This window comes from Bufo bufo, chromosome 9, assembly GCF_905171765.1.
Source record: "Bufo bufo chromosome 9, aBufBuf1.1, whole genome shotgun sequence".
NCBI classification, from domain to species: domain Eukaryota; kingdom Metazoa; phylum Chordata; class Amphibia; order Anura; family Bufonidae; genus Bufo; species Bufo bufo.
This window is the reverse complement of record NC_053397.1, coordinates 228,939,133-228,964,402: the sequence shown is the minus strand read 5'-3', so window position 1 is coordinate 228,964,402 and position 25,270 is coordinate 228,939,133. Positions and strand designations below refer to the sequence as shown.

Here is a 25,270-nt window from a genome sequence, read left to right as displayed (position 1 = left end):
TAGGGGCCGGTATCCGTGGTGACTATTAGGGGTTAATACTCAGGGGTTAGTATTAGGGGCCGGTATCAGTGGTGACTATTAGGGGTTAATACTCAGGGGTTAGTATTAGGGGCCGGTATCCGTGGTGACTATTAGGGGTTAATACTCAGGGGTTAGTATTAGGGGCCGGTATCAGTGGTGACTATTAGGGGTTAATAATCAGGGGCTGGTATCAGTGGTGACTATTAGGGGTTAATAGTCAGGGGTTAGTATTAGGGGCCGGTCTCAGTGATGACTATTAGGGGTTAATATTCAGGGGTTAGTATTAGGGGCCGGTATCAGTGGTGACTATTAGGGGTTAATACTCAGGGGTTAGTATTAGGGGCCGGTATCAGTGGTGACTATTAGGGGTTAATACTCAGGGGTTAGTATTAGGGGCCGGTATCAGTGGTGACTATTAGGGGTTAATAATCAGGGGCTGGTATCAGTGGTGACTATTAGGGGTTAATAGTCAGGGGTTAGTATTAGGGGCCGGTCTCAGTGATGACTATTAGGGGTTAATATTCAGGGGTTAGTATTAGGGGCCGGTATCAGTGGTGACTATTAGGGGTTAATACTCAGGGGTTAGTATTAGGGGCCGGTATCAGTGGTGACTATTAGGGGTTAATACTCAGGGGTTAGTATTAGGGGCCGGTATCCGTGGTGACTATTAGGGGTTAATACTCAGGGGTTAGTATTAGGGGCCGGTATCCGTGGTGACTATTAGGGGTTAATACTCAGGGGTTAGTATTAGGGGCCGGTATCCGTGGTGACTATTAGGGATTAATACTCAGGGGTTAGTATTAGGGGCCGGTATCCGTGGTGACTATTAGGGGTTAATACTCAGGGGTTAGTATTAGGGGCTGGTATCAGTGGTGACTATTAGGGGTTAATAGTCAGGGGTTAGTATTAGGGGCCGGTATCAGTGGTGACTATTAGGGGTTAATACTCAGGGGTTAGTATTAGGGGCTGGTATCAGTCATGACTATTAGGGGTTAATACTCAGGGGTTAGTATTAGGGGCCGGTATCAGTGGTGACTATTAGGGGTTAATACTCAGGGGTTAGTATTAGGGGCCGGTATCAGTGGTGACTATTAGGGGTTAATACTCAGAGGTTAGTATTAGGGGCCGGTATCAGTGGTGACTATTAGGGGTTAATACTCAGGGGTTAGTATTAGGGGCCGGTATCCGTGGTGACTATTAGGGGTTAATACTCAGGGGTTAGTATTAGGGGCCGGTATCCGTGGTGACTATTAGGGGTTAATACTCAGGGGTTAGTATTAGGGGCCGGTATCCGTGGTGACTATTAGGGGTTAATATTAGGGGCCGGTATCCGTGGTGACTATTAGGGGTTAATACTCAGGGGTTAGTATTAGGGGCCGGTATCCGTGGTGACTATTAGGGGTTAATATTAGGGGCCGGTATCAGTGGTGACTATTAGGGGTTAATACTCAGGGGTTAGTATTAGGGGCTGGTATCAGTGGTGACTATTAAGGGTTAATACTCTGGGGTTAGTATTAGGGGCTGGTATCAGTGGTGACTATTAGGGGTTAATACTCAGGGGTTAGTATTAGGGGCCGGTATCCGTGGTGACTATTAGGGGTTAATACTCAGGGGTTAGTATTAGGGGCCGGTATCCGTGGTGACTATTAGGGGTTAATATTAGGGGCCGGTATCCGTGGTGACCATTAGGGGTTAATATTAGGGGCCGGTATCCGTGGTGACTATTAGGGGTTAATACTCAGGGGTTAGTATTAGGGGCTGGTATCAGTGGTGACTATTAGGGGTTAATACTCAGGGGTTAGTATTAGGGGCCGGTATTAGTGGTGACTATTAGGGGTTAATACTCAGGGGTTAGTATTAGGGGCTGGTATCAGTGGTGACTATTAGGGGTTAATACTCAGGGGTTAGTATTAGGGGCCGGTATCAGTGGTGACTATTAGGGGTTAATACTCAGGGGTTAGTATTAGGGGCTGGTATCAGTGGTGACTATTAGGGGTTAATACTCAGGGGTTAGTATTAGGGGCTGGTATCAGTGGTGACTATTAGGGGTTAATACTCAGGGGTTAGTATTAGGGGCTGGTATCAGTGGTGACTATTAGGGGTTAATACTCAAGGGTTAGTATTAGGGGCCGGTATTAGTGGTGACTATTAGGGGTTAATACTCAGGGGTTAGTATTAGGGGCTGGTATCAGTGGTGACTATTAGGGGTTAATACTCAGGGGTTAGTATTAGGGGCTGGTATCAGTGGTGACTATTAGGGGTTAATACTCAGGGGTTAGTATTAGGGGCCGGTATCAGTGGTGACTATTAGGGGTTAATACTCAGGGGTTAGTATTAGGGGCCGGTATCCGTGGTGACTATTAGGGGTTAATACTCAGGGGTTAGTATTAGGGGCCGGTATCAGTGGTGACTATTAGGGGTTAATACTCAGGGGTTAGTATTAGGGGCCGGTATCCGTGGTGACTATTAGGGGTTAATACTCAGGGGTTAGTATTAGGGGCCGGTATCAGTGGTGACTATTAGGGGTTAATACTCAGGGGTTAGTATTAGGGGCCGGTATCCGTGGTGACTATTAGGGGTTAATACTCAGGGGTTAGTATTAGGGGCCGGTATCCGTGGTGACTATTAGGGGTTAATACTCAGGGGTTAGTATTAGGGGCCGGTATCAGGGCTCTTGTAGAGTGGGGGGGGGGGGGGGGGGGGGGGTGGATTCTCGTTACTGTCGTCTCCGCCCTACTGTGACGCGCGGTGTACGGAAGCCTGGCCGGGACAAGCGTTAATATAAATAGATGCTGGAGGGGATCGCCTCCTATTGGCTGGCATCGCTCTCTCCTCATTGGTCCCTTTCTGTGCGGACATGTGTCACGTGTGTCCGTGCTCCCCTCCCCCTCCCGCTGATGATAGGGGCAGAAGATGAGGGCACCAGCCGGTAACGTGCGCGGGAGTGTACCGGGCGCTCTCCTCCGTGTTACCTCCTGACAGGAGGACGCAGACTGATGCAGCCGGTACCGCAGGGGCCCCCAGGTGCCCAGGAGGCCATGGATGACTGGGGCCCCGGCGCCCACAGGAAGCCCCCCGCAGCCCTGAAAAAGCGCAGCTGGTACCTGGCCTGGAAATACAAGCTGAGCAACCAGAGGACCGTGCGGCGGATGTGCCAGGTGAGTGACCGCAGCAGAACCGCGAGTGCAGCTCCGGAGGACTATGTACACAGTGACTGCACCAGCAGAATAGTGAGTGCAGCTCTGGAGTATAATACAGGATGTAACTCGGGATCAGTACAGGATAAGTAATGTATGTACACAGTGACTGCACCAGCAGAATAGTGAGTGCAGCTCTGGAGTATAATACAGGATGTAACTCAGGATCAGTACAGAATAAGTAATGTATGTACACAGTGACTGCACCAGCAGAATAGTGAGTGCAGCTCTGGAGTATAATACAGGATGTAACTCAGGATCAGTACAGGATAAGCTATGTATGTACACAGTGACTGCACCAGCAGAATAGTGAGTGCAGCTCCGGAGGACTATGTACACAGTGACCGAGCAGCAGAACTGCGAGTGCAGCTCCGGAGGACTATGTACACAGTGACTGCACCAGCAGAAAAGTGAGTGCAGCTCCGGAGGACTATGTACACAGTGACTGAGCAGCAGAATAGTGAGTGCAGCTCCGGAGGACTATGTACACAGTGACTGAGCAGCAGAATAGTGAGTGCAGCTCTGGAGTATAATACAGGATGTAACTCAGGATCAGTACAGGATAAGTAATGTATGTACACAGTGACTGCACCGGCAGAATAGTGAGTGCAGCTCTGGAGTATAATACAGGATGTAACTCAGGGTCAGTACAGGATAAGTAATGTATGTACACAGTGACTGCACCAGCAGAATAGTGAGTGCAGCTCTGGAGTATAATACAGGATGTAACTCAGGATCAGTACAGGATCAGTAATGTATGTACACAGTGACTCCACCAGCAGAATAGTGAGTGCAGCTCTGGAGTATAATACAGGATGTAACTCAGGATCAGTACAGGATAAGTAATGTATGTACACAGTGACTGCACCAGCAGAATAGTGAGTGCAGCTCTGGAGTATAATACAGGATGTAACTCAGGATCAGTACAGGATAAGTAATGTATGTACACAGTGACTGCACCAGCAGAATAGTGAGTGCAGCTCTGGAGTATAATACAGGATGTAACTCAGGATCAGTACAGGATAAGTAATGTATGTACACAGTGACTGCACCAGCAGAATAGTGAGTGCAGCTCTGGAGTATCATACAGGATGTAACTCAGGATCAGTACAGGATAAGTAATGTATGTACACAGTGACTGCACCAGCAGAATAGTGAGTGCAGCTCTGGAGTATAATACAGGATGTAACTCAGGATCAGTACAGGATAAGTAATGTATGTACACAGTGACTGCACCAGCAGAATAGTGAGTGCAGCTCTGGAGTATAATACAGGATGTAACTCAGGATCAGTACAGGATAAGTAATGTATGTACACAGTGACTGCACCAGCAGAATAGTGAGTGCAGCTCTGGAGTATAATACAGGATGTAACTCAGGATCAGTACAGGATAAGTAATGTATGTACACAGTGACTGCACCAGCAGAATAGTGAGTGCAGCTCTGGAGTATAATACAGGATGTAACTCAGGATCAGTACAGGATAAGTAATGTATGTACACAGTGACTGCACCAGCAGAATAGTAAGTGCAGCTCTGGGGTATAATACAGGATGTAACTCAGGATCAGTACAGGATAAGTAATGTATGTACACAGTGACTGCACCAGCAGAATGGTGAGTGCAGCTCTGCAGTATAATACAGGATGTAACTCAGGATCAGTACAGGATAAGTAATGTATGTACACAGTGACTGCACCAGCAGAATAGTGAGTGCAGCTCTGGAGTATAATACAGGATGTAACTCAGGATCAGTACAGGATAAGTAATGTATGTACACAGTGACTGCACCAGCAGAATAGTGAGTGCAGCTCTGGAGTATAATACAGGATGTAACTCAGGATCAGTACAGGATCAGTAATGTATGTACACAGTGACTGCACCAGCTGAATAGTGAGTGCAGCTCAGGAGTGTAATACAGGATGTAACTCAGGATCAGTACAGGATCAGTAATGTATGTACACAGTGACTGCACCAGCAGAATAGTGAGTGCAGCTCTGCAGTATAATACAGGATGTGACTCAGGATCAGTACAGGATAAGTAATGTATGTACACAGTGACTGCACCAGCAGAATAGGGAGTGCAGCTCTGGAGTATAATACAGGATGTAACTCAGGATCAGTACAGGATAAGTAATGTATGTACACAGTGACTGCACCAGCAGAATAGTGAGTGCAGCTCTGGAGTATAATACAGGATGTAACTCAGGATCAGTACAGGATAAGCTATGTATGTACACAGTGACTGCACCAGCAGAATAGTGAGTGCAGCTCCGGAGGACTATGTACACAGTGACTGCACCAGCAGAACAGCGAGTGCAGCTCCGGAGGACTATGTACACAGTGACTGCACCAGCAGAATAGTGAGTGCAGCTCCGGAGGACTATGTACACAGTGACTGAGCAGCAGAATAGTGAGTGCAGCTCCGGAGGACTATGTACACAGTGACTGAGCAGCAGAACAGCGAGTGCAGCTCCGGAGGACTATGTACACAGTGACCGAGCAGCAGAACAGCGAGTGCAGCTCCGAAGGACTATGTACACAGTGACTGCACCAGCAGAATAGTGAGTGCAGCTCCGGAGGACTATGTACACAGTGACTGAGCAGCAGAATAGTGAGTGCAGCTCCGGAGGACTATGTACACAGTGACTGAGCAGCAGAATAGTGAGTGCAGCTCCGGAGGACTATGTACACAGTGACCGAGCAGCAGAACAGCGAGTGCAGCTCCGGAGGACTATGTACACAGTGACTGAGCAGCAGAACAGCGAGTGCAGCTCCGGAGGACTATGTACACAGTGACTGAGCAGCAGAACAGCGAGTGCAGCTCCGGAGGACTATGTACACAGTGACTGCACCAGCAGAATAGTGAGTGCAGCTCCGGAGGACTATGTACATAGTGACTGAGCAGCAGAACAGCGAGTGCAGCTCCGGAAGACTATGTACACAGTGACTGAGCAGCAGAACAGCGAGTGCAGCTCCGGAAGACTATGTACACAGTGACTGAGCAGCAGAACAGCGAGTGCAGCTCCGGAGGACTATGTACACAGTGACTGAGCAGCAGAACAGCGAGTGCAGCTCCGGAGGACTATGTACACAGTGACTGAGCAGCAGAACAGCGAGTGCAGCTCCGGAGGACTATGTACACAGTGACTGAGCAGCAGAATAGTGAGTGCAGCTCCGGAGGACTATGTACACAGTGACTGAGCAGCAGAATAGTGAGTGCAGCTCTGGAGTATAATACGGGATGTAACTCAGGATCAGTACAGGATAAGTAATGTATGTACACAGTGACTGCACCAGCAGAATAGTGAGTGCAGCTCTGGAGTATAATACGGGATGTAACTCAGGATCAGTACAGGATAAGTAATGTATGTACACAGTGACTGCACCAGCAGAATAGTGAGTGCAGCTCTGGAGTATAATACGGGATGTAACTCAGGATTAGTACAGGATAAGTAATGTATGTACACAGTGACTGCACCAGCAGAATAGTGAGTGCAGCTCTGCAGTATAATACGGGATGTAACTCAGGATCAGTACAGGATAAGTAATGTATGTACACAGTGACTGCACCATTAGAATAGTGAGTGCAGCTCTGGAGTATAATACAGGATATAACTCAGGATCAGTACAGGATAAGTAATGTATGTACACAGTGACTGCACCAGCAGAATAGTGAGTGCAGCTCTGGAGTATAATACAGGATGTAACTCAGGATCAGTACAGGATAAGTAATGTATGTACACAGTGACTGCACCAGCAGAACAGTGAGTGCAGCTCTGGAGTATAATACAGGATGTAACTCAGGATCAGGACAGGATAAGTAATGTATGTACAAAGTGACTGCACCAGCAGAATAGTGAGTGCAGCTCTGGAGTATAATACAGGATGTAACTCCGGATCAGTACAGGATAAGTAATGTATGTACACAGTGACTGCACCAGCAGAATAGTGAGTGCAGCTCTGCAGTATAATACAGGATGTAACTCAGGATCAGTACAGGATAAGTAATGTATGTACAAAGTGACTGCACCAGCAGAATAGTGAGTGCAGCTCTGGAGTATAATACAGGATGTAACTCAGGATCAGTACAGGATAAGTGATGTATGTACACAGTGACTGCACCAGCAGAATAGAGAGTGCAGCTCTGGAGTATAATACAGGATGTAACTCAGGATCAGTACAGAATAAGTAATGTATGTACACAGTGACTGCACCAGCAGAATAGTGAGTGCAGCTCTGGAGTATAATACAGGATGTAACTCAGGATCAGTACAGGATAAGTAATGTATGTACACAGTGACTGCACCAGCAGAATAGTGAGTGCAGCTCTGGAGTATAATACAGGATGTAACTCAGGATCAGTACAGGATAAGTAATGTATGTACACAGTGACTGCACCAGCAGAATAGTGAGTGCAGCTCTGGAGTATAATACAGGATGTAACTCAGGATCAGTACAGGATAAGTAATGTATGTACACAGTGACTGCACCAGCAGAATAGTGAGTGCAGCTCTGGAGTATAATACAGGATGTAACTCCGGATCAGTACAGGATAAGTAATGTATGTACACAGTGACTGCACCAGCAGAATAGTGAGTGCAGCTCTGGAGTATAATACAGGATGTAACTTAATGATTTTCCTATTTCATGACGTAAAGTCATAGTTTTATTAAAGACACGGAGGCGAGTATTGCTTTCTCCTTCTTTACTGAACCACCAATAGCAGCAAAGAGCAAAAATTTACATATAAGGAACCATAGCAACCAAGGTCCCTCCCCACTGGCCCCTATAATAGGCCTCTCTTCCTCTGTGACTTCCTCTTTCTTTGAACATCTGGTGCTGACATCCCGAACATCCCAACTGTAACTCCGAACCGAACCGACATCACGAACATCACAACGATGACTCCAAACTTCAACTGGAACAGACAGTCCAACGCCCAGAAGCGTAATCAACTAGCCAACCAGGCTAAACTGTAGAACATATCCTCCGGAAAACACGGCATCCTGTAACGGAAAGACTTCATCCTGGAAAATAAAACAGACCATAGGCCTAGGTGAAACAACATCTCAAGACAGAATGTCCAGAAGCCACCTTCGCCACTGGAAAAACAGGTGACAAGTGACCGAACACAATAAGAATTGTAATAAATAACATGAAATACAATGTCAATGCAAGAACATTAGGACAATAACACCTAAAACACAATAACTTAAATGGTTAATAATACATAGAGGCAATGATACATGACCCCTGTAACAAAAACTGCGAGAAAAACCCCAAGGGAGGGAATAGGGTGGGCAATACTCGCCTCCGTGTCTTTAATAAAACTATGACTTTACGTCATGAAATAGGAACATCATTAAGTTTTACAGCAAGACACGGAGGCTTCGTATTGCAAGTTCAAAGCCCGTCAATGATTGAAGCAAATAAATTAGGTGGAGGACGGAAATAGAACTCCCTGAAAGTGGTAACATTGGACCAATCAGCCAGGCGCATAACATCCTCTAATCTGGCACCCGACACCGCCAAGGCGGTGGCAGAGGCCCCACGCGCAGAATGGGCCGTGAAGACAGACGTGTCCACACCCGCTAATGACATGACCCATTTAAGCCAGCGTGCTAACGTGGGGCTAGAAACCGGTCCAAAAGGATGACGAATAGAAATGAACAGCTGAGAACTGTTCGGAGACCGATGCGCCAGAGTCCTGGACTCGTATTCTTTAAGGCACGCCACTGGACATAAGATCGGAGAGTCAGGAAAACTGGGGTAGGACACGAAACGTATGTTGGTCTTCGTGCGACGCGAGATGTTGAAAGTAACCCCCTCAGGGGTAAAGGAACGCGCGTCGTGATCAAGAGCCCTCACATCTGAGACCCTCTTGCACGAAATAAGGCAAAATAACGTCAAAAGCTTAGCTGACAATTGCCTAATTGTGAGGTCAGAGTTCCCGGGCCAGGAGGACAAGAAGGTAAGGACCAGGGCCACGTCCCATGTTGTGGAAAAACGAGGACGCGGGGGACGAGATAAACGAGCCCCCCTTAAAAGGCGAGAAACAGACGGATGTTGGCCAGCCGCGACTCCCTCGAAGCCCGCATGGGTAGAAGAGATAGCGGACCTAAAAAGGTTAATGGTCCGATATGCCTTCCCCGCCTCGAAGAGAGAGGTGAGAAACTCTAGCAGATGGGTTACAGGTGCCGAAACGGGATCCAAGTCCCGTTCCACGCACCAGTTAGCCCAAGTTCTCCAGGCTGCCCGGTACGACTTCCTAGTGCCGGGAGCCCATGCACTGTCCAATAACTGTCGAGTTGCTGCCGAAACTCCCTCGAACGATCCAGGTGTCCGGAGATCCGGCATGCCAGCAGCCGCAGGGAACCGTCGAGTAGAAGGGGATGTTGTAGTCCCAGAGGGTTGTGGAGGAGATCCGATCGGGTCGGGAGAAGTACAGGAATCTCCACTAGAATCCTCAGCAACGACGGGAACCAGACCTGAGACCCCCAGAACGGTACCACAAGAACTAGGTCCGCCTGCTGACGAATCACCTGCAAGAGTGTCCTCGGAATCATCGAGAATGGTGGAAACGCGTACAGGCGGGATACCGACCAATCCTGGAGGAACGCATCCACTGCTAATGCTTCCGGGTCCGGACGCCAGCTGTAAAACCGGGTGAGCTGTCTGTTCAGCCGTGAAGCGAACAGGTCGATAGACATCGGACCCCACAATTCCGAGATAGCTGAGAAGACCAGAGGGTCCAATTGCCAATCGCTGCCATCCGATAGGTAGCGCGAGTTCCAATCCGCCTGGACGTTGTTCAGCCCCGGTAGGTACTCCGCCTGGACCATGATGTCTCTGGATAGGCAAAATGTCCAAAAGTCCTTGGCCAGACGAGCCAACGTCGCTGAGCGAGTACCCCCCAAACGGTTGACATACTGGACTGCTGATATATTGTCCATACGTAACTTGATGCAAGCGTTGGCGATCCCGTTGGAAAAACTCCTCACCGCGAAAGATCCTGCCAGGAGCTCCAAAGCATTTATGTGCAGGAGGGACTCCTCTGCTGACCAGGGGCCTCCCGTAGATACACCATTGCAATGGGCGCCCCAACCCTGGAGGCTCGCATCTGATTCTATGGTCATTTCTGGCAGGGAGCCGAAAATCGCCCTGCCGTTCCACGCTACCAGATTGGCTATCCACCAACTCAATTCCTCTCGGGCCTCCGAATCCAGGACCACCGCGTCCGCAAAGGATGCACCGGTCCGAAGATGGGCGATCTTCAGACGCTGGAGCGCACGGTAATGTAACGGAGCTGGAAACACCGCCTGGATGGACGAGGCTAACAGACCGATGATGCGGGCCAGATGACGCAATGAGAGATGGGGTATGAGAAGCGCATGTCTCAGTTCTTTGCGGATCGCCCGCAACTTTGCCGTCGGCAGACTGAGGGACTCCGAGAGAGAATCCACCGTGAATCCTAAGAATTCCATCCTCTGAGCCGGGATGAGGCAGGACTTCTCTATGTTGAGGAGGAATCCGAGATCTGAAAGCAAATCCGACGTCCACTGGAGATGTTCCAGTAACCCCACCCTGGATTCGTGCATCAGGAGGATGTCGTCCAGGTAAATGATTAGGCGGACGCCCCGAGTCCTCAACCATGACACGATCGGACGCAGCAACTTGGTGAAGCACCAAGGAGCTGACGACAGTCCGAATGGCAGACAGGTGAACCTCCAGACCTCGCCGTTCCACCAGAACTGGAGCAGGTCCCTGGAGTGAGTGGCCACTGGGACCGTCAGGTATGCATCCTTCAGGTCCAGCTTTACCATCCAGTCCCCAGGAACTAACAAGTCCCGAAGAAGATGGATCCCCTCCATTTTGAAATGCCGGTAGCGAACTACCGCATTCAGCGCGCGCAGATTGATAACTGGCCTCATCTGTCCACCCTTCTTCTGGACAAGGAAGATATTGCTGATCACCGCCCCACCTGATGGGGACGCTCGTTCTATCGCCCGCTTCTGTCTGAGGGAGCACAACTCCGCGTCGACCAGAGCGCAAGCTGTGTGTGACAGGGGGACAAGTGGCGGGGAGGGAACAAGGTAGGGGGACCCCGTGAGCTCTATGTGAAATCCCTTGACCGTGGTGAGGACCCACGGGTCTGAGGTAATGACACTCCAAGCGTGGGAAAAACGCTGGAGTCTGCCCCCTACACAAGGAACCATAGAATCCCCGGTCAGGGGAGCACTTACCCAAGGGTCTGCGATGGTTGGGGTTGCCCCGGAAGGAACGAGAACGCCACTGGTTTCCTCTGGAGGCGAAGAAAGGAGACGGGTTACGTTGCTCCTGGAAGGACGGACGATGTCCGCCAAAGCCTCTATTTGCTCCGCGGGCCTGGAAACTAGAACGGCCGGACAGGCGGCCCCTACCACTGCCGGCCCGATGAGAGACCCGACCCTGAAAAACTCTGCGCATCGAGCTCTGGGCCTTGTCAAGCGCGGTAAAGGTGCCCACAAACCGACTCATGTCCTTAATGAAAGACTCTCCGAAAAGGAGGCCCTGTGCTTCCTTTCCCGCTTCAGTGAGCGCTAGATTAGCTAGCTTCGGGTCTATCTTGAACAAGATTGACTTGCGCCTCTCAATCGCCACAGCCGTATTGGCGTTACCAGTAAGGCAAATGGCCCGCTGGGTCCAACCCCGTAATTCCTCGGGGTCTATTTGGGATCCCTCATTCCTAGCCCTCTCGGCCATCTCCAAGATCTTGGTCAGTGGACCAAGGACATCTAGAATCTTGTCCTGGCAGCTGCGGAGAGCTGAATCTAGGCCCTTCTTAGAGTTCCAGCCAGTCTTGGCCAGAAATTGCGCCATCTTGGGGTCAACAATTGGGGTGTCACACACCTTATTGGGTACTACTGGTCTGGGACACTCTGCCCTGAGCTTATTGCGTGACTCGCGGGTAAGCGAGTGACGGACCCAATGCTCTAAGTAAGCCCCCACATGGGGAGAGGGGAGCCATTCCGCCGAACGCGGGTGATGTAAGGACTCAGGGTCGAACATGGGTTCTCCTGAGTCATCTAACACGACCTCAGAACGGTTAGCATAACTGGAGGAAGCCACCTCCTTGGCAGAGGAGGCCGCAGTAGCGGAAGTAGAGGGGCCCTGAATCGGGGGGGGGTGACATCCTCCTCTGCCCCGTAATCCATGTCTGCATATGCCTCCTCGTCTGAAGCTCTGTCAGAGTCAGACAGTTCCGATAATTGCGCTCTCGCGCATTTCCATGTCCGCGCCCGTTCTGCCTGGCGGGAATAGGCCCTTTTCCGTGAGCTAAGCACGGTCTCTGGGGTGGCAAGATGCGCACCAGTCACAATCTCCTGAATCACAGGAGGGTCATTAGAGGTAGGCTGCATAGTATCAATGGGGTCCTGCAAAGGTACAGTGGGAGGTGGGACGGACAGAGCCTGGGAAATGGTCTGTGAGAGAATGGATGACATGGAGCCCATGGCTGCCATGATCGTATCCGATACAGAGCGCTGCAGGGCCAGCGCCTGTGCATCCACCTCAGTGGAGAGACGTCCCTCAGAGGGGGAGGGGGGCCTATTGGCTGTCTGAGGGGGGGGTATTAGATGACATCCCTAACTGATCAGATGGAACAACCACTGCACTAATATTAGGCCCAGAGGGTGGGAGAGGTCACCTGAGAGAGAAGCGCTGCAGCAGGTGAGCAGGAGCCGCCGACCGAGCCGTGTATAGTGGCCGAATGCTGGAGGAAGCAGGAAGTGCCGTAGCTCCGCCCCCAAAAGCCAGCGAATCGCGGCAGCCAAACGCAAGATGGCCGCCGAGATCTCGCGAGAACTCGCGGCCCTACCGCTCCGGGAGCGTCAGGGATGGTGCGGCGGTACAAGGGGAAGGAGGACCCGCCCACCGAGCACCGGGAGCCGCGCTATCATGCTGTAAGGTCAAATAAGGTAGAACTTAACTGATTGTGGCAGCGAACTGTCCCTGGAAGGAATAAGCAAAAGGGGGGGGCAGCTGAGGGAAAGCGTCCCTGGGAGCAATTAGCGCGGAGATAAGCGCAGGGGACTAGTGTAGTCGCCCCCAACAGGGGCAGGCATACAAAAACAACAAATAGGAGCGCTGCAGGCAAGCAGGGTTAGTCACCCTGGGATACACAACGCACAATATACACCAAACATCAATGACATAAGCAAGGAAGAAGATGTACTTAACTTGGTGGCAGCAGCAAAGAAAGAGGAAGTCACAGAGGAAGAGCGGCCTATTATAGGGGCCAGTGGGGAGGGACCTTGGTTGCTATGGTTCCTTATATGTAAATTTTTGCTCTTTGCTGCTATTGGTGGTTCAGTAAAGAAGGAGAAAGCAATATGAAGCCTCCGTGTCTTGCTGTAAAACTCAGGATCTGTACAGGATAAGTAATGTATGTACACAGTGACTGCACCAGCAGAATAGTGAGTGCAGCTCTGGAGTATAATACAGGATGTAACTCAGGATCAGTACAGGATAAGTAATGTATGTACACAGTGACTGCACCAGCAGAATAGTGAGTGCAGCTCTGGAGTATAATACAGGATGTAACTCAGGATCAGTACAGGATAAGTAATGTATGTACACAGTGACTGCACCAGCAGAATAGTGAGTGCAGCTCTGGGGTATAATACAGGATGTAACTCAGGATCAGTACAGGATAAGTAATGTATGTACACAGTGACTGCACCAGCAGAATAGTAAGTGCAGCTCTGGAGTATAATACAGGATGTAACTGAGGATCAGTACATGATAAGTAATGTATGTACACAGTGACTGCACCAGCAGAATAGTGAGTGCAGCTCTGGAGTATAATACAGGATGTAACTCAGGATCAGTACAGGATAAGTAATGTATGTACACAGTGACTGCCCCAGCAGAATAGTGAGTGCAGCTCTGGGGTATAATACAGGATGTAACTCAGGATCAGTACAGGATAAGTAATGTATGTACACAGTGACTCCACCAGCAGAATAGTGAGTGCAGCTCTGGGGTATAATACAGGATGTAACTCAGGATCAGTACAGGATAAGTAATGTATGTACACAGTGACTGCACCAGCAGAATAGTAAGTGCAGCTCTGGAGTATAATACAGGATGTAACTCAGGATCAGTACAGGATAAGTAATGTATGTACACAGTGACTGCACCAGCAGAATAGTGAGTGCAGCTCTGGAGTATAATACAGGATGTAACTCAGGATCAGTACAGGATAAGTAATGTATGTACCCAGTGACTGCACCAGCAGAATAGTGAGTGCAGCTCTGGAGTATAATACAGGATGTAACTCAGGATCAGTACAGGATAAGTAATGTATGTACACAGTGACTCCACCAGCAGAATAGTGAGTGCAGCTCTGGAGTATAATACAGGATGTAACTCAGGATCAGTACAGGATAAGTAATGTATGTACACAGTGACTGCACCAGCAGAATAGTAAGTGCAGCTCTGGAGTATAATACAGGATGTAACTCAGGATCAGTACAGGATAAGTAATGTATGTACACAGTGACTGCACCAGCAGAATAGTGAGTGCAGCTCTGGAGTATAATACAGGATGTAACTCAGGATCAGTACAGGATAAGTAATGTATGTACCCAGTGACTGCACCAGCAGAATAGTGAGTGCAGCTCTGGAGTATAATACAGGATGTAACTCAGGATCAGTACAGGATAAGTAATGTATGTACCCAGTGACTGCACCAGCAGAATAGTGAGTGCAGCTCTGGAGTATAATACAGGATGTAACTCAGGATCAGTACAGGATAAGTAATGTATGTACACAGTGACTGCACCAGCAGAATAGTGAGTGCAGCTCTGGGGTATAATACAAGATGTAACTCAGGATCAGTACAGGATAAGTAATGTATGTACACAGTGACTGCACCAGCAGAACAGTGAGTGCAGCTCTGGAGTATAATACAGGATGTAACTCAAGATAAGTACAGGATAAGTAATGTATGTACATAGTGACTGCACCAGCAGAATAGTGAGTGCAGCTCTGGAGTATAATACAGGATAAGTAATGTATGTACACAGTGACTGCACCAGCAGAATAGTGAGTGCAGCTCTGGAGCATAATACAGGATGTAACTCAGGATCAGTACAGGATAAGTAATGTATGTACACAGTGACTGCACCAGCAGAATAGTGAGTGCAGCTCTGGAGTATAATACAGGATGTAACTCAGGATCAGTACAGGATAAGTAATGTATCTACACAGTGACTGCACTAGCAGAATAGTGAGTGCAGCTCTGGAGTATAATACAGGATGTAACTCAGGATCAGTACAGGATAAGTAATGTATGTACACAGTGTCTGCACCAGCAGAATAGTGAGTGCAGCTCTGGAGTATAATACAGGATACGTAATATATGTACACAGTGACTGCACCAGCAGAATAGTGAGTGCAGCTCTGGAGTATGATGCAGGATGTAACTCAGGATCAGTACAGGATCAGTAATGTATGTACACAGTGACTGTACCAGCAGAATAGTGAGTGCAGCTCTGGAGTATAATACAGGATGTAACTCAGGATCAGTACAGGATCAGTAATGTATGTACACAGTGACTGCACCAGCAGAATAGTGAGTGCAGCTCTGGAGTATAATACAGGATAAGTAATGTATGTACACAGTGACTGCACCAGCAGAATAGTGAGTGCAGCTCTGGAGTATGATGCAGGATGTAACTCAGGATCAGTACAGGATAAGTAATGTATGTACACAGTGACTGCACCAGCAGAATAGTGAGTGCAGCTCTGGAGTATAATACAGGATGTAACTCAGGATCAGTACAGGATAAGTAATGTATGTACACAGTGACTGCACCAGCAGAATAGTGAGTGCAGCTCTGGAGTATAATACAGGATGTAACTCAGGATCAGTACAGGATCAGTAATGTATGTACACAGTGACTGCACCAGCTGAATAGTGAGTGCAGCTCTGGAGTATAATACAGGATGTAACTCAGGATCAGTACAGGATCAGTAATGTATGTACACAGTGACTGCACCAGCAGAATAGTGAGTGCAGCTCTGCAGTATAATACAGGATGTGACTCAGGATCAGTACAGGATAAGTAATGTATGTACACAGTGACTGCACCAGCAGAATAGTGAGTGCAGCTCTGGAGTATAATACAGGATGTAACTCAGGATCAGTACAGGATAAGTAATGTATGTACACAGTGACTCCACCAGCAGAATAGTGAGTGCAGCTCTGGAGTATGATGCAGGATGTAATGTGACGTCTCCTCTTCTGTAGGCGGCCGCTGTTCTCTTCCTTCTTATCACCGTCATTGTCAATATCAAGCTGATCCTGGACACTCGGCGAGCGGTGAATGCGGAGGAGGTGGAGCGGGATTATGGTGAGTGCAGCGCTGATCTGCGCTCTTTCTGTCCTGCGTCGCTTACAGTTGACGGTTTTATTCCTGTGTCCCGCAGATGACGGCGTGCAGAATGTGGACTTCCCTCATCGAGCCGCTGGTGGGAAAAGAGTTCTGGACATAGAAGTTTTCTCCAGCCGCTCGAAGGTTTACATTGCGGTGGATGGGACGGCGGTGAGTTCTGCCGCCGGTGATCCGTTATTTCCATAGGGCGTGTCCTTCGCCTGTTGTCTCGCTCTTTAGATCTCTTGGCCACCATTAGGGTTGTGACCTGAATTCTGTAGGAACTTCTCCCAGGGTCGGTGTCCACAGGATGCGGCGGGTGATGACGTGTTCCGGGGATCCACCTGCCGCCGTGGACTCTGTGTAACCTGTCGTCTTTATTACCTCAGGTCCTGGAGGATGAAGCCCGGGAGCAGGGAAGAGGCATCCATGTCATCGTCCTCAACCAGGCAACGGTAGGCCGGAGGGGGTTGTGCACCATGAGGCGGGGGCTCCTAGTCGCTGCAGTCGCTTCCTGGTTACTGGATCCATCGAGAACGCTTGTGTCCATCCACGTTCCAGTATATGGGATGCATATGTAGGGAGCGGGCAGGTGGCGGACGCCGTAGCGGTTGCAAGAGCCGGGGCAGGTGTTGGACGCCATAGTGGGGGCAAGAGCCGGGGCAGGTGGTGGACGCCATAGTGGGGGCAAGAGCCGGGGCAGGTGGTGGACGCCATAGCGGTGGTAGGAGCCAGGGCAGGTGGCGGACGCCATAGCGGTGGCAGGAGGCGCATGACATAGCGGTGGCAGGAGGCGGACGCCATAGTGGGGGCAAGAGCCGGGGCAGGTGGCGGACGCCATAGCGGTGGCAGGAGGCGCATGACATAGCGGTGGCAGGAGGCGGACGCCATAGTGGGGGCAAGAGCCGGGGCAGGTGGTGGACGCCATAGCGGTGGCAGGAGCCGGGGCAGGTGGCGGACGCCATAGCGGTGGTAGGAGCCGGGGCAGGTGGCGTACGCCATAGCGGTGGCAGGTGGCGGGCGCCATAGCGGTGGCAGGTGGCGGGCGCCGTGGCAGGTGGCGTACGCCATAGCGGTGGCAGGTGGCGTACGCCATAGCGGTGGCAGGTGGCGTACGCCATAGCGGTGGCAGGTGGCGGACGCCATAGCGGGGGCAGGAGCCGGGGCAGGTGGCGTACGCCATAGCGGTGGCAGGTGGCAGACGCCATAGCGGTGGTAAGAGCTGGGGCAGGTGGCAGACGCCATAGCGGGGGCAGGAGCCGGGGCAGGTGGCAGACGCCATAGCGGGGGCAGGAGCCGGGGTAGGTGCGCCGTTCTGTGCAGGTGCCGCCAGCAGCTTTCATCCGCTCTGATAGGATCGGTTTGGGCCTCAGTGACCCGGTTCTTGTGACGTGGTCATGTGATTTGTGCACCGTTCTGTCCGCAGGGCCACGTCATGGCGAAGAGGGTGTTCGACACGTACTCCCCGCACGAGGACGAGGCCATGGTTCTGTTCCTCAACATGGTCGCCCGAGGTCGTGTTCTCATCTTCACAGTCAAGGTGACTCCGGGAGCTTCTCATCTCCTGATGATGATTTTTTGGGCCAATATATTCCTTGAATTTGTAGCACAATGCCTGAGGCTGCACTACTGACGGACAGCTGTGTGTGGACATGGATAGAATGTCTCAGTAGTGCAGCCTCATTAAGATGCCATGTGTTAGTGAAGGACGGTGTGTCTTTCCTGCAGGATGAAGGCTCCTTCCATCTCAAGGACACGGCCAAGAACTTGCTGAAGAGTCTGGGCAGCCAGATAGCGCCAAACCTTGGTTGGAGGGACATGTGGACCTTCGTGGTGAAGAAAGGAGGTAACTCACCCCCACCACCCCCAGCAGAATAGTGAGTGCAGCTCTGGAGTATAATACAGGGTGTAACTCAGGATCAGTACAGTAATGTATGTACACAGTGACTCCACCAGCAGAATAGTGAGTGCAGCTCTGGAGTGTAATACAGGATCAGTACAGGATAAGTAATGTATGTACACAGTGACTGCACCAGCAGAATAGTGAGTGCAGCTCTGGAGTATAATACAGGATGTAACTCAGGATCAGTACAGGATAAGTAATGTATGTACACAGTGACTGCACCAGCAGAATAGTGAGTGCAGCTCTGGAGTATAATACAGGATGTAACTCAGGATCAGTACAGGATAAGTAATGTATGTACACAGTGACTGCACCAGCAGAATAGTGAGTGCAGCTCTGGAGTATAATACAGGATGTAACTCAGGATCAGTACAGGATAAGTACTGTATGTACACAGTGACTGCACCAGCAGAATAGTGAGTGCAGCTCTGGAGTATAATACAGGACGTAATGCATGTACACAAGCAGAATAGTGAGTGCAGCTCTGGAGTATAATACAGGATGTAACTCAGGATCAGTACAGGATAAGTACTGTATGTACACAGTGACTCCACCAGCAGAATAGTGAGTGCAGCTCTGGAGTATAATACAGGATGTAACTCATTATCAGTACAGGATAAGTAATGTATGTATACAGTGACTGCACCAGCAGAATAGTGAGTGCAGCTCTGGAGTATAATGCAGGATGTAACTCAGGATCAGTACAGGATAAGTAATGTATGTACACAGTGACTGCACCAGCAGAATAGTGAGTGCAGCTCTGGAGTATAATACAGGATGTAACTCAGGATCAGTACAGTAATGTATGTACACAGTGACTGCACAAGCAGAATAGTGAGTGCAGCTCTGGAGTATAATACAGGATGTAACTCAGGATCAGTACAGGATAAGTAATGTATGTACACAGTGACTGCACCAGCAGAATAGTGAGTGCAGCTCTGGAGTATAATGCAGGATGTAACTCAGGATCAGTACAGGATAAGTAATGTATGTACACAGTGACTGCACCAGCAGAATAGTGAGTGCAGCTCTGGAGTATAATACAGGATGTAACTCAGGATCAGTACAGTAATGTATGTACACAGTGACTGCACAAGCAGAATAGTGAGTGCAGCTCTGGAGTATAATACAGGATGTAACTCAGGATCAGCACAGGATAAGTAATGTATGTACACAGTGACTGCACCAGCAGAATAGTGAGTGCAGCTCTGGGGTATAATACAGGATGTAACTCAGGATCAGTACAGGATAAGTAATGTATGTACACAGTGACTGCACCAGCAGAATAGTGAGTGCAGCTCTGGAGTATAATACAGGATGTAACTCAGGATCAGCACAGGATAAGTAATGTATGTACACAGTGACTGCACCAGCAGAATAGTGAGTGCAGCTCTGGGGTATAATACAGGATGTAACTCAGGATCAGTACAGGATAAGTAATGTATGTACACAGTGACTGCACCAGCAGAATAGTGAGTGCAGCTCTGGAGTATAATACAGGATGTAACTCAGGATCAGTACAGGATAAGTAATGTATGTACACAGTGACTGCACCAGCAGAATAGTGAGTGCAGCTCTGGAGTATAATACAGGATGTAACTCAGGATCAGTACAGGATAAGTAATGTATGTACACAGTGACTGCACCAGCAGAATAGTGAGTGCAGCTCTGGAGTATAATACAGGATGTAACTCAGGATCAGTACAGGATAAGTAATGTATGTACACAGTGACTGCACCAGCAGAATAGTGAGTGCAGCTCTGGAGTATAATACAGGATGTAACTCAGGATCAGTACAGGATAAGTAATGTATGTACACAGTGACTGCACCAACAGAATAGTGAGTGCAGCTCTGGAGTATAATACAGGATGTAATGCAGGATAAGTAATGTATGTACACAGTGACTGCACCAGCAGAATAGTGAGTGCAGCTCTGGAGTACAATACAGGATGTAACTCAGGATCAGTACAGGATAAGTAATGTATGTACACAGTGACTGCACCAGCAGAATAGTGAGTGCAGCTCTGGAGTATAATACAGGATGTAACTCAGGATCAGTACAGGATAAGTAATGTATGTACACAGTGACTGCACCAGCAGAATAGTGAGTGCAGCTCTGGAGTACAATACAGGATTTGACTCAGGATCAGTACAGGATAAGTAATGTATGTACACAGTGACTGCACCAGCAGAATAGTGAGTGCAGCTCTGGAGTATAATACAGGATGTAACTGAGGATCAGTACAGGATAAGTAATGTATGTACACAGTGACTGCACCAGCAGAATAGTGAGTGCAGCTCTGGAGTATAATACAGGACGTAATGCATGTACACAAGCAGAATAGTGAGTGCAGCTCTGGAGTATAATACAAGATGTAACTCAGGAGGGAGTGACACGTTCGTTGTGGATGTTCGTGGTGAAGAAAGGAGGTAATGCACCCTCCCCCGCCCCCCGGATGTCTGCGGCTCCGGGCCCCTGATGCACCAGACTTTTTTCTTCTCCGCTGTAGGTCAGATCTTTGGAGAAAAACACTCCAAGTCTCCAGCGCTGTCCACATGGGGAGATCCGGTCCTGCTGAAGACGGACGTGCAGCTGGTTCCTCCTGAAGGTGAGATCTCATCAAATTCCCCCCCCCCCACCTCTGGACTCTCCTTCCTTTATGTCCCACTTCAGGCTGCTAGAATAGAGGGGGCCAGAGTGTATCGGGGGCGGAGGGGGCCCGGTGTATCTGTCTGGGGAGCCCCTTTAAGTAATGGGGTGCAGTATGAAGGGGGCGCCGGGGTCCTGGGCAGTGACCGATCTGGGTTTCTGCTGTCCACAGATGCAGAATGTCACTGGCCGGACACGGAGCACAACCGCCGGCGGAGACGCTTCTGCAGCAAGGTGGAGGGGTACGGCAGCGTGTGCAGCTGCAAGGACCCCACTCCGATTGAGTTTAACCCCATGGCTGTGAGTATGTCTGTCCACACGTCACTGCCGTCTTCCACCTTGGACCACGTTCACACTGCTGTGACTGATGAATCCGCCGCAGGAACAGTTGTAAATCTGCTTTGTGTGAACAGACCCTTATTGTCTCCTGTATTTCCACCCCCCCCCCCACTGCGGCCTCCGTTACGGAGAGTCTAATCTAGGGCTCATGCACATGACCGCTGGATGTTTTGTGGTCCGCAGAACACTGATATCGGTATATTGTATATTCCGTGTTTTGTATAACGGAAGAGCTGGTCCCAAATAGAACAGTCCTTAATGCGGACACGGAACGCACACAGAGCCATTTGAGTTTTGATTTCTGGCCCCAGAATGGCTCCACATACGGGGCCGCAAAAAAACAGAACAGACGTGGAAAGAGATGTGTTCCTGCGCACTCATTGTGTGGCCTTACTTCCCTCCAGCTCCGAGAAAACAAGGTCTTCAGTGTGCCCGTGGCGGTGATCGCCGGGAACCGCCCCAATTACCTGTACAGGTGAGCACCATCACTGGGGGCGCTGCGGTGCCCGATGGCGCGGGGGGGGCGCTGCGGTGCCCGATGACTGACGGGGGTGGGGAGGGGGGAGGGGCGCTGCGGTGCCCGATGACTGACGGGGGGGGGGGGGGGTGGGGAGGGGCGCTGCGGTGCCCGATGACTGGCGGGGGGGGGGGGGGGGCTGCGGTGCCCGATGACTGGCGGGAGGGGCGCTGCGGTGCCCGATGACTGGCGGGGGGGGGGGGGGGGCGCTGCGGTGCCCGATGACTGACGGGGGGGGGGTGGGGAGGGGCGCTGCGGTGCCCGATGACTGGCGGGGGGGGGGGGGGGGCTGCGGTGCCCGATGACTGGCGGGGGGGGCGCTGCGGTGCCCGATGACTGGCGGGGGGGGGGGGGGGGGGGGGCGCTGCGGTGCCCGATGACTGACGGGGGGGGGGCGCTGCGGTGCCCGATGACTGACGGGGGGGGGGGGCGCTGCGGTGCCCGATGACTGGCGGGGGGGGGGCGCTGCGGTGCCCGATGACTGGCGGGGGGCGCTGCGGTGACCGGGGCGGGGGGGGGGGGGTCGCTGCGTTGCCCGATGACTGACGGGAGGGGACGAGTTGGGGGAGGCTCCATGATAACCTGACGCGTCTTTCCTCCAGGATGCTGCGGTCTCTTCTCTCAGCACAAGGTGTCAATCCGCAGATGATCACAGTCTTCATCGATGGTTACTATGAGGTAAGAGTCGCTGTTTACCCTGTGCGTCTCTGCCCCTCATAAGTCGTGTGCGCCACCATTACCTTCATATTACCTGCGCTGTTTGTTGGTGGAGGTATTCCTTCGTGTGTACCTTGTTCCTGTGGGGGTGGGGCACGTGTACAGTGTACCCTGTTTCAGTGGTAGTCCTGTGGGGGTGGGGCGCGTCTTGTGTACCTTGGTCCTGTGGGGGTGCGGTGCGTCTTGTGTACCTTGGTCCTGTCGGGGTGGGGCGCGTCTTGTGTACCTTGGTCCTGTGGGGGTGGGGCGCGTCTTGTGTACCTTGGTCCTGTGGGGGTGGGGCGCGTCTTGTGTACCTTGGTCCTGTGGGGGTGGGGCGCGTCTTGTGTACCTTGGTCCTGTGGGGGCGTGTTTTGTGTACCTTGGTCCTGTAGGGGTGTAACTTGGTCCTGCGGGGGCGTGTCTTGACACCTTGGTCCTGTGGGGGCGTGTTTTGTGTACCTTGGTCCTGTAGGGGTGTAACTTGGTCCTGCGGGGGCGTGTCTTGACACCTTGGTCCTGTGGGGGCGTGTTTTGTGTACCTTGGTCCTGTAGGGGTGTAACTTGGTCCTGCGGGGGCGTGTCTTGACACCTTGGTCCTGCGGGGGCGTGTTTTGTGTACCTTGGTCCTGTAGGGGTGTAACTTGGTCCTGCGGGGGCATGTCTTGACACCTTGGTTCTGCGGGGGCGTGTCTTGACCACCTTGGTCCTGGACCCTCACTTTCTGTGTCTTGTCGCTCAGGAGCCGATGGACGTGGTGGACTTGTTTGGACTGAAGGGAATCCAGCACACCCCGATCAGCATTAAGAACGCCCGCGTGGCACAGGTAACGCCCCATGATGATGGTCACACTTCCAGTGACTGCGGCACGCCGGCGGACGGTCTCAGAATCCTGCCCAGTGTTCCAGACCTCCCCGCCCAGTGCCTGGCAGTGTGTGCTGGCGGTGTACAGCGCATAGAGGGGTGGCGCCTGCGCTGCCCCTTCACTCTCCTGCTCTTAGGCCTTATTCACACATTCGTGTCCATTTTGTGGGCACAACACCCGGAACCATTAAGAATTTAGGACGCCTTTTTGTGGGTTTTTTCATGGTTGATCCGTCTGGCGTCCATCTATAGACTCTGGTTCGTTGTGGACACGGATGGATCTGTGTGACGCGGATGTGTGAATGAGACCCAAGGGCGCGGTCCAGGGAACCATCCACGTGTCGGCCGCTGCTCCACTGACTCCATTAGGCCTGTGCTCAGTTTGGGTCAGGGGAGCCGTGTGAATCGGCCCTAACTCTACTGGTATCGGGTCATGTGACCGCGCCATTGATATCTACTTGTCTCTCTCTTCTAGCATTACAAAGCAAGTCTGACGGCCACCTTCAACCTGCACCCGGTGAGTGACCCGAAGAAGCCGCTTATCGTTTCTGGGATGTCCTTGTCTTGGGTTGGTTTATGAATGTGGCGACATGTGTCCAGTCTAGTGGGGTCCCGGCACTGGGGGCACCGCAGACCCCTGGCCTTAACCGTCACGTTATCTGATTGAGAATTACCCCAAAGTCCTCACGTGAGCAGCCGATGTCCAGACCTGTCGGCCATTGTTCACACTGCAAGATACACATCAGAGAATCTGCTGCCAACCTGTAGCTTGTGCCGTGGATCTGACTGCGGATTGGCTCCATTCAGTGCAGGCGCCTGTCCCGTTACTGCGCAGAGCAATGGAAGGGCGTGCGTTTCATCTTTACCCATCGTCCTATGACAGCATCAGGAAAAAGGGGTGGGGGTCCACCTCCTAGGAGCGAGAGAGAGGGGGGGATCCACCTCCTAGGAGCAAGAGAGAGGGGGGGATCCACCTCCTAGGAGCAAGAGAGAGGGGGGGATCCACCTCCTAGGAGTAAGAGGGGGGGTGGGGGTCCACCTCCTAGGAGTGAGAGAGAGGGGAGGTGGGGGGTCCACCTCCTAGGAGCAAGAGAGAGGAGGGGGGGGATCCACCTCCTAGGAGCAAGAGAGAGGGGGGGATCCACCTCCTAGGAGTAAGAGGGGGGGTGGGGGTCCACCTCCTAGGAGTGAGAGAGAGGGGAGGGGGGGGGGGATCCACCTCCTAGGAGCAAGAGAGAGGGGGGGGATCCACCTCCTAGGAGCAAGAGAGAGGGGGGGGGGATCCACCTCCTAGGAGCAAGAGAGAGGGGGGGGAATCCACCTCCTAGGAGTGAGAGAGAGGGGGGAGGTGGGGGTCCACCTCCTAGGGGGAGGTGGGGGTCCACCTCCTAGGGGGAGGTGGGGGTCCACCTCCTAGGGGGAGGTGGGGGTCCACCTCCTAGGGGGAGGTGGGGGTCCACCTCCTAGGGGGGGGGTGGGGGTCCACCTCCTAGGGGGGGGGTGGGGGTCCACCTCCTAGGGGGGGGTGGGGGTCCACCTCCCTAGGAGCGAGAGAGAGGGGAGAGGGGTCCACCTCCCAGGAGCAAGAGAGAGGGGAGAGGGGTCCACCTCCCAGGAGCGAGAGAGAGGGGAGGTGGGGGTCCACCTCCTAGGAGCGAGAGAGA

General features: G+C 51.5%; 1 protein-coding gene across 3 annotated transcripts in view; it reads left to right on the top strand.

Annotated features, from left to right (window-relative positions):
- Positions 1 to 2,881: 2,881 nt before the first annotated feature.
- Positions 2,882 to 25,270, top strand: part of POMGNT1 (protein O-linked mannose N-acetylglucosaminyltransferase 1 (beta 1,2-)) — a 49,063-nt gene continuing 26,674 nt past the window's right edge. The window contains exons 1-12 of one of the 3 annotated variants that reach the window (XM_040407018.1): positions 2,882 to 3,179; positions 16,513 to 16,615; positions 16,692 to 16,807; positions 17,026 to 17,091; positions 18,063 to 18,176; positions 18,365 to 18,482; positions 21,051 to 21,149; positions 21,363 to 21,490; positions 21,934 to 22,004; positions 22,649 to 22,724; positions 23,485 to 23,568; positions 24,082 to 24,123. In XM_040407018.1, coding sequence (XP_040262952.1) covers positions 3,018 to 3,179; positions 16,513 to 16,615; positions 16,692 to 16,807; positions 17,026 to 17,091; positions 18,063 to 18,176; positions 18,365 to 18,482; positions 21,051 to 21,149; positions 21,363 to 21,490; positions 21,934 to 22,004; positions 22,649 to 22,724; positions 23,485 to 23,568; positions 24,082 to 24,123 — 1,179 coding nt within the window. In that variant the 5' untranslated portion in view covers positions 2,882 to 3,017. Of the gene's footprint in view, positions 3,180 to 16,512; positions 16,616 to 16,691; positions 16,808 to 17,025; positions 17,092 to 17,528; positions 17,643 to 17,768; positions 17,802 to 18,062; positions 18,177 to 18,364; positions 18,483 to 21,050; positions 21,150 to 21,362; positions 21,491 to 21,933; positions 22,005 to 22,648; positions 22,725 to 23,484; positions 23,569 to 24,081; positions 24,124 to 25,270 lie in introns of those variants that run through there. The other 2 variants (XM_040407019.1, XM_040407020.1) reach the window with 2 other exon arrangements.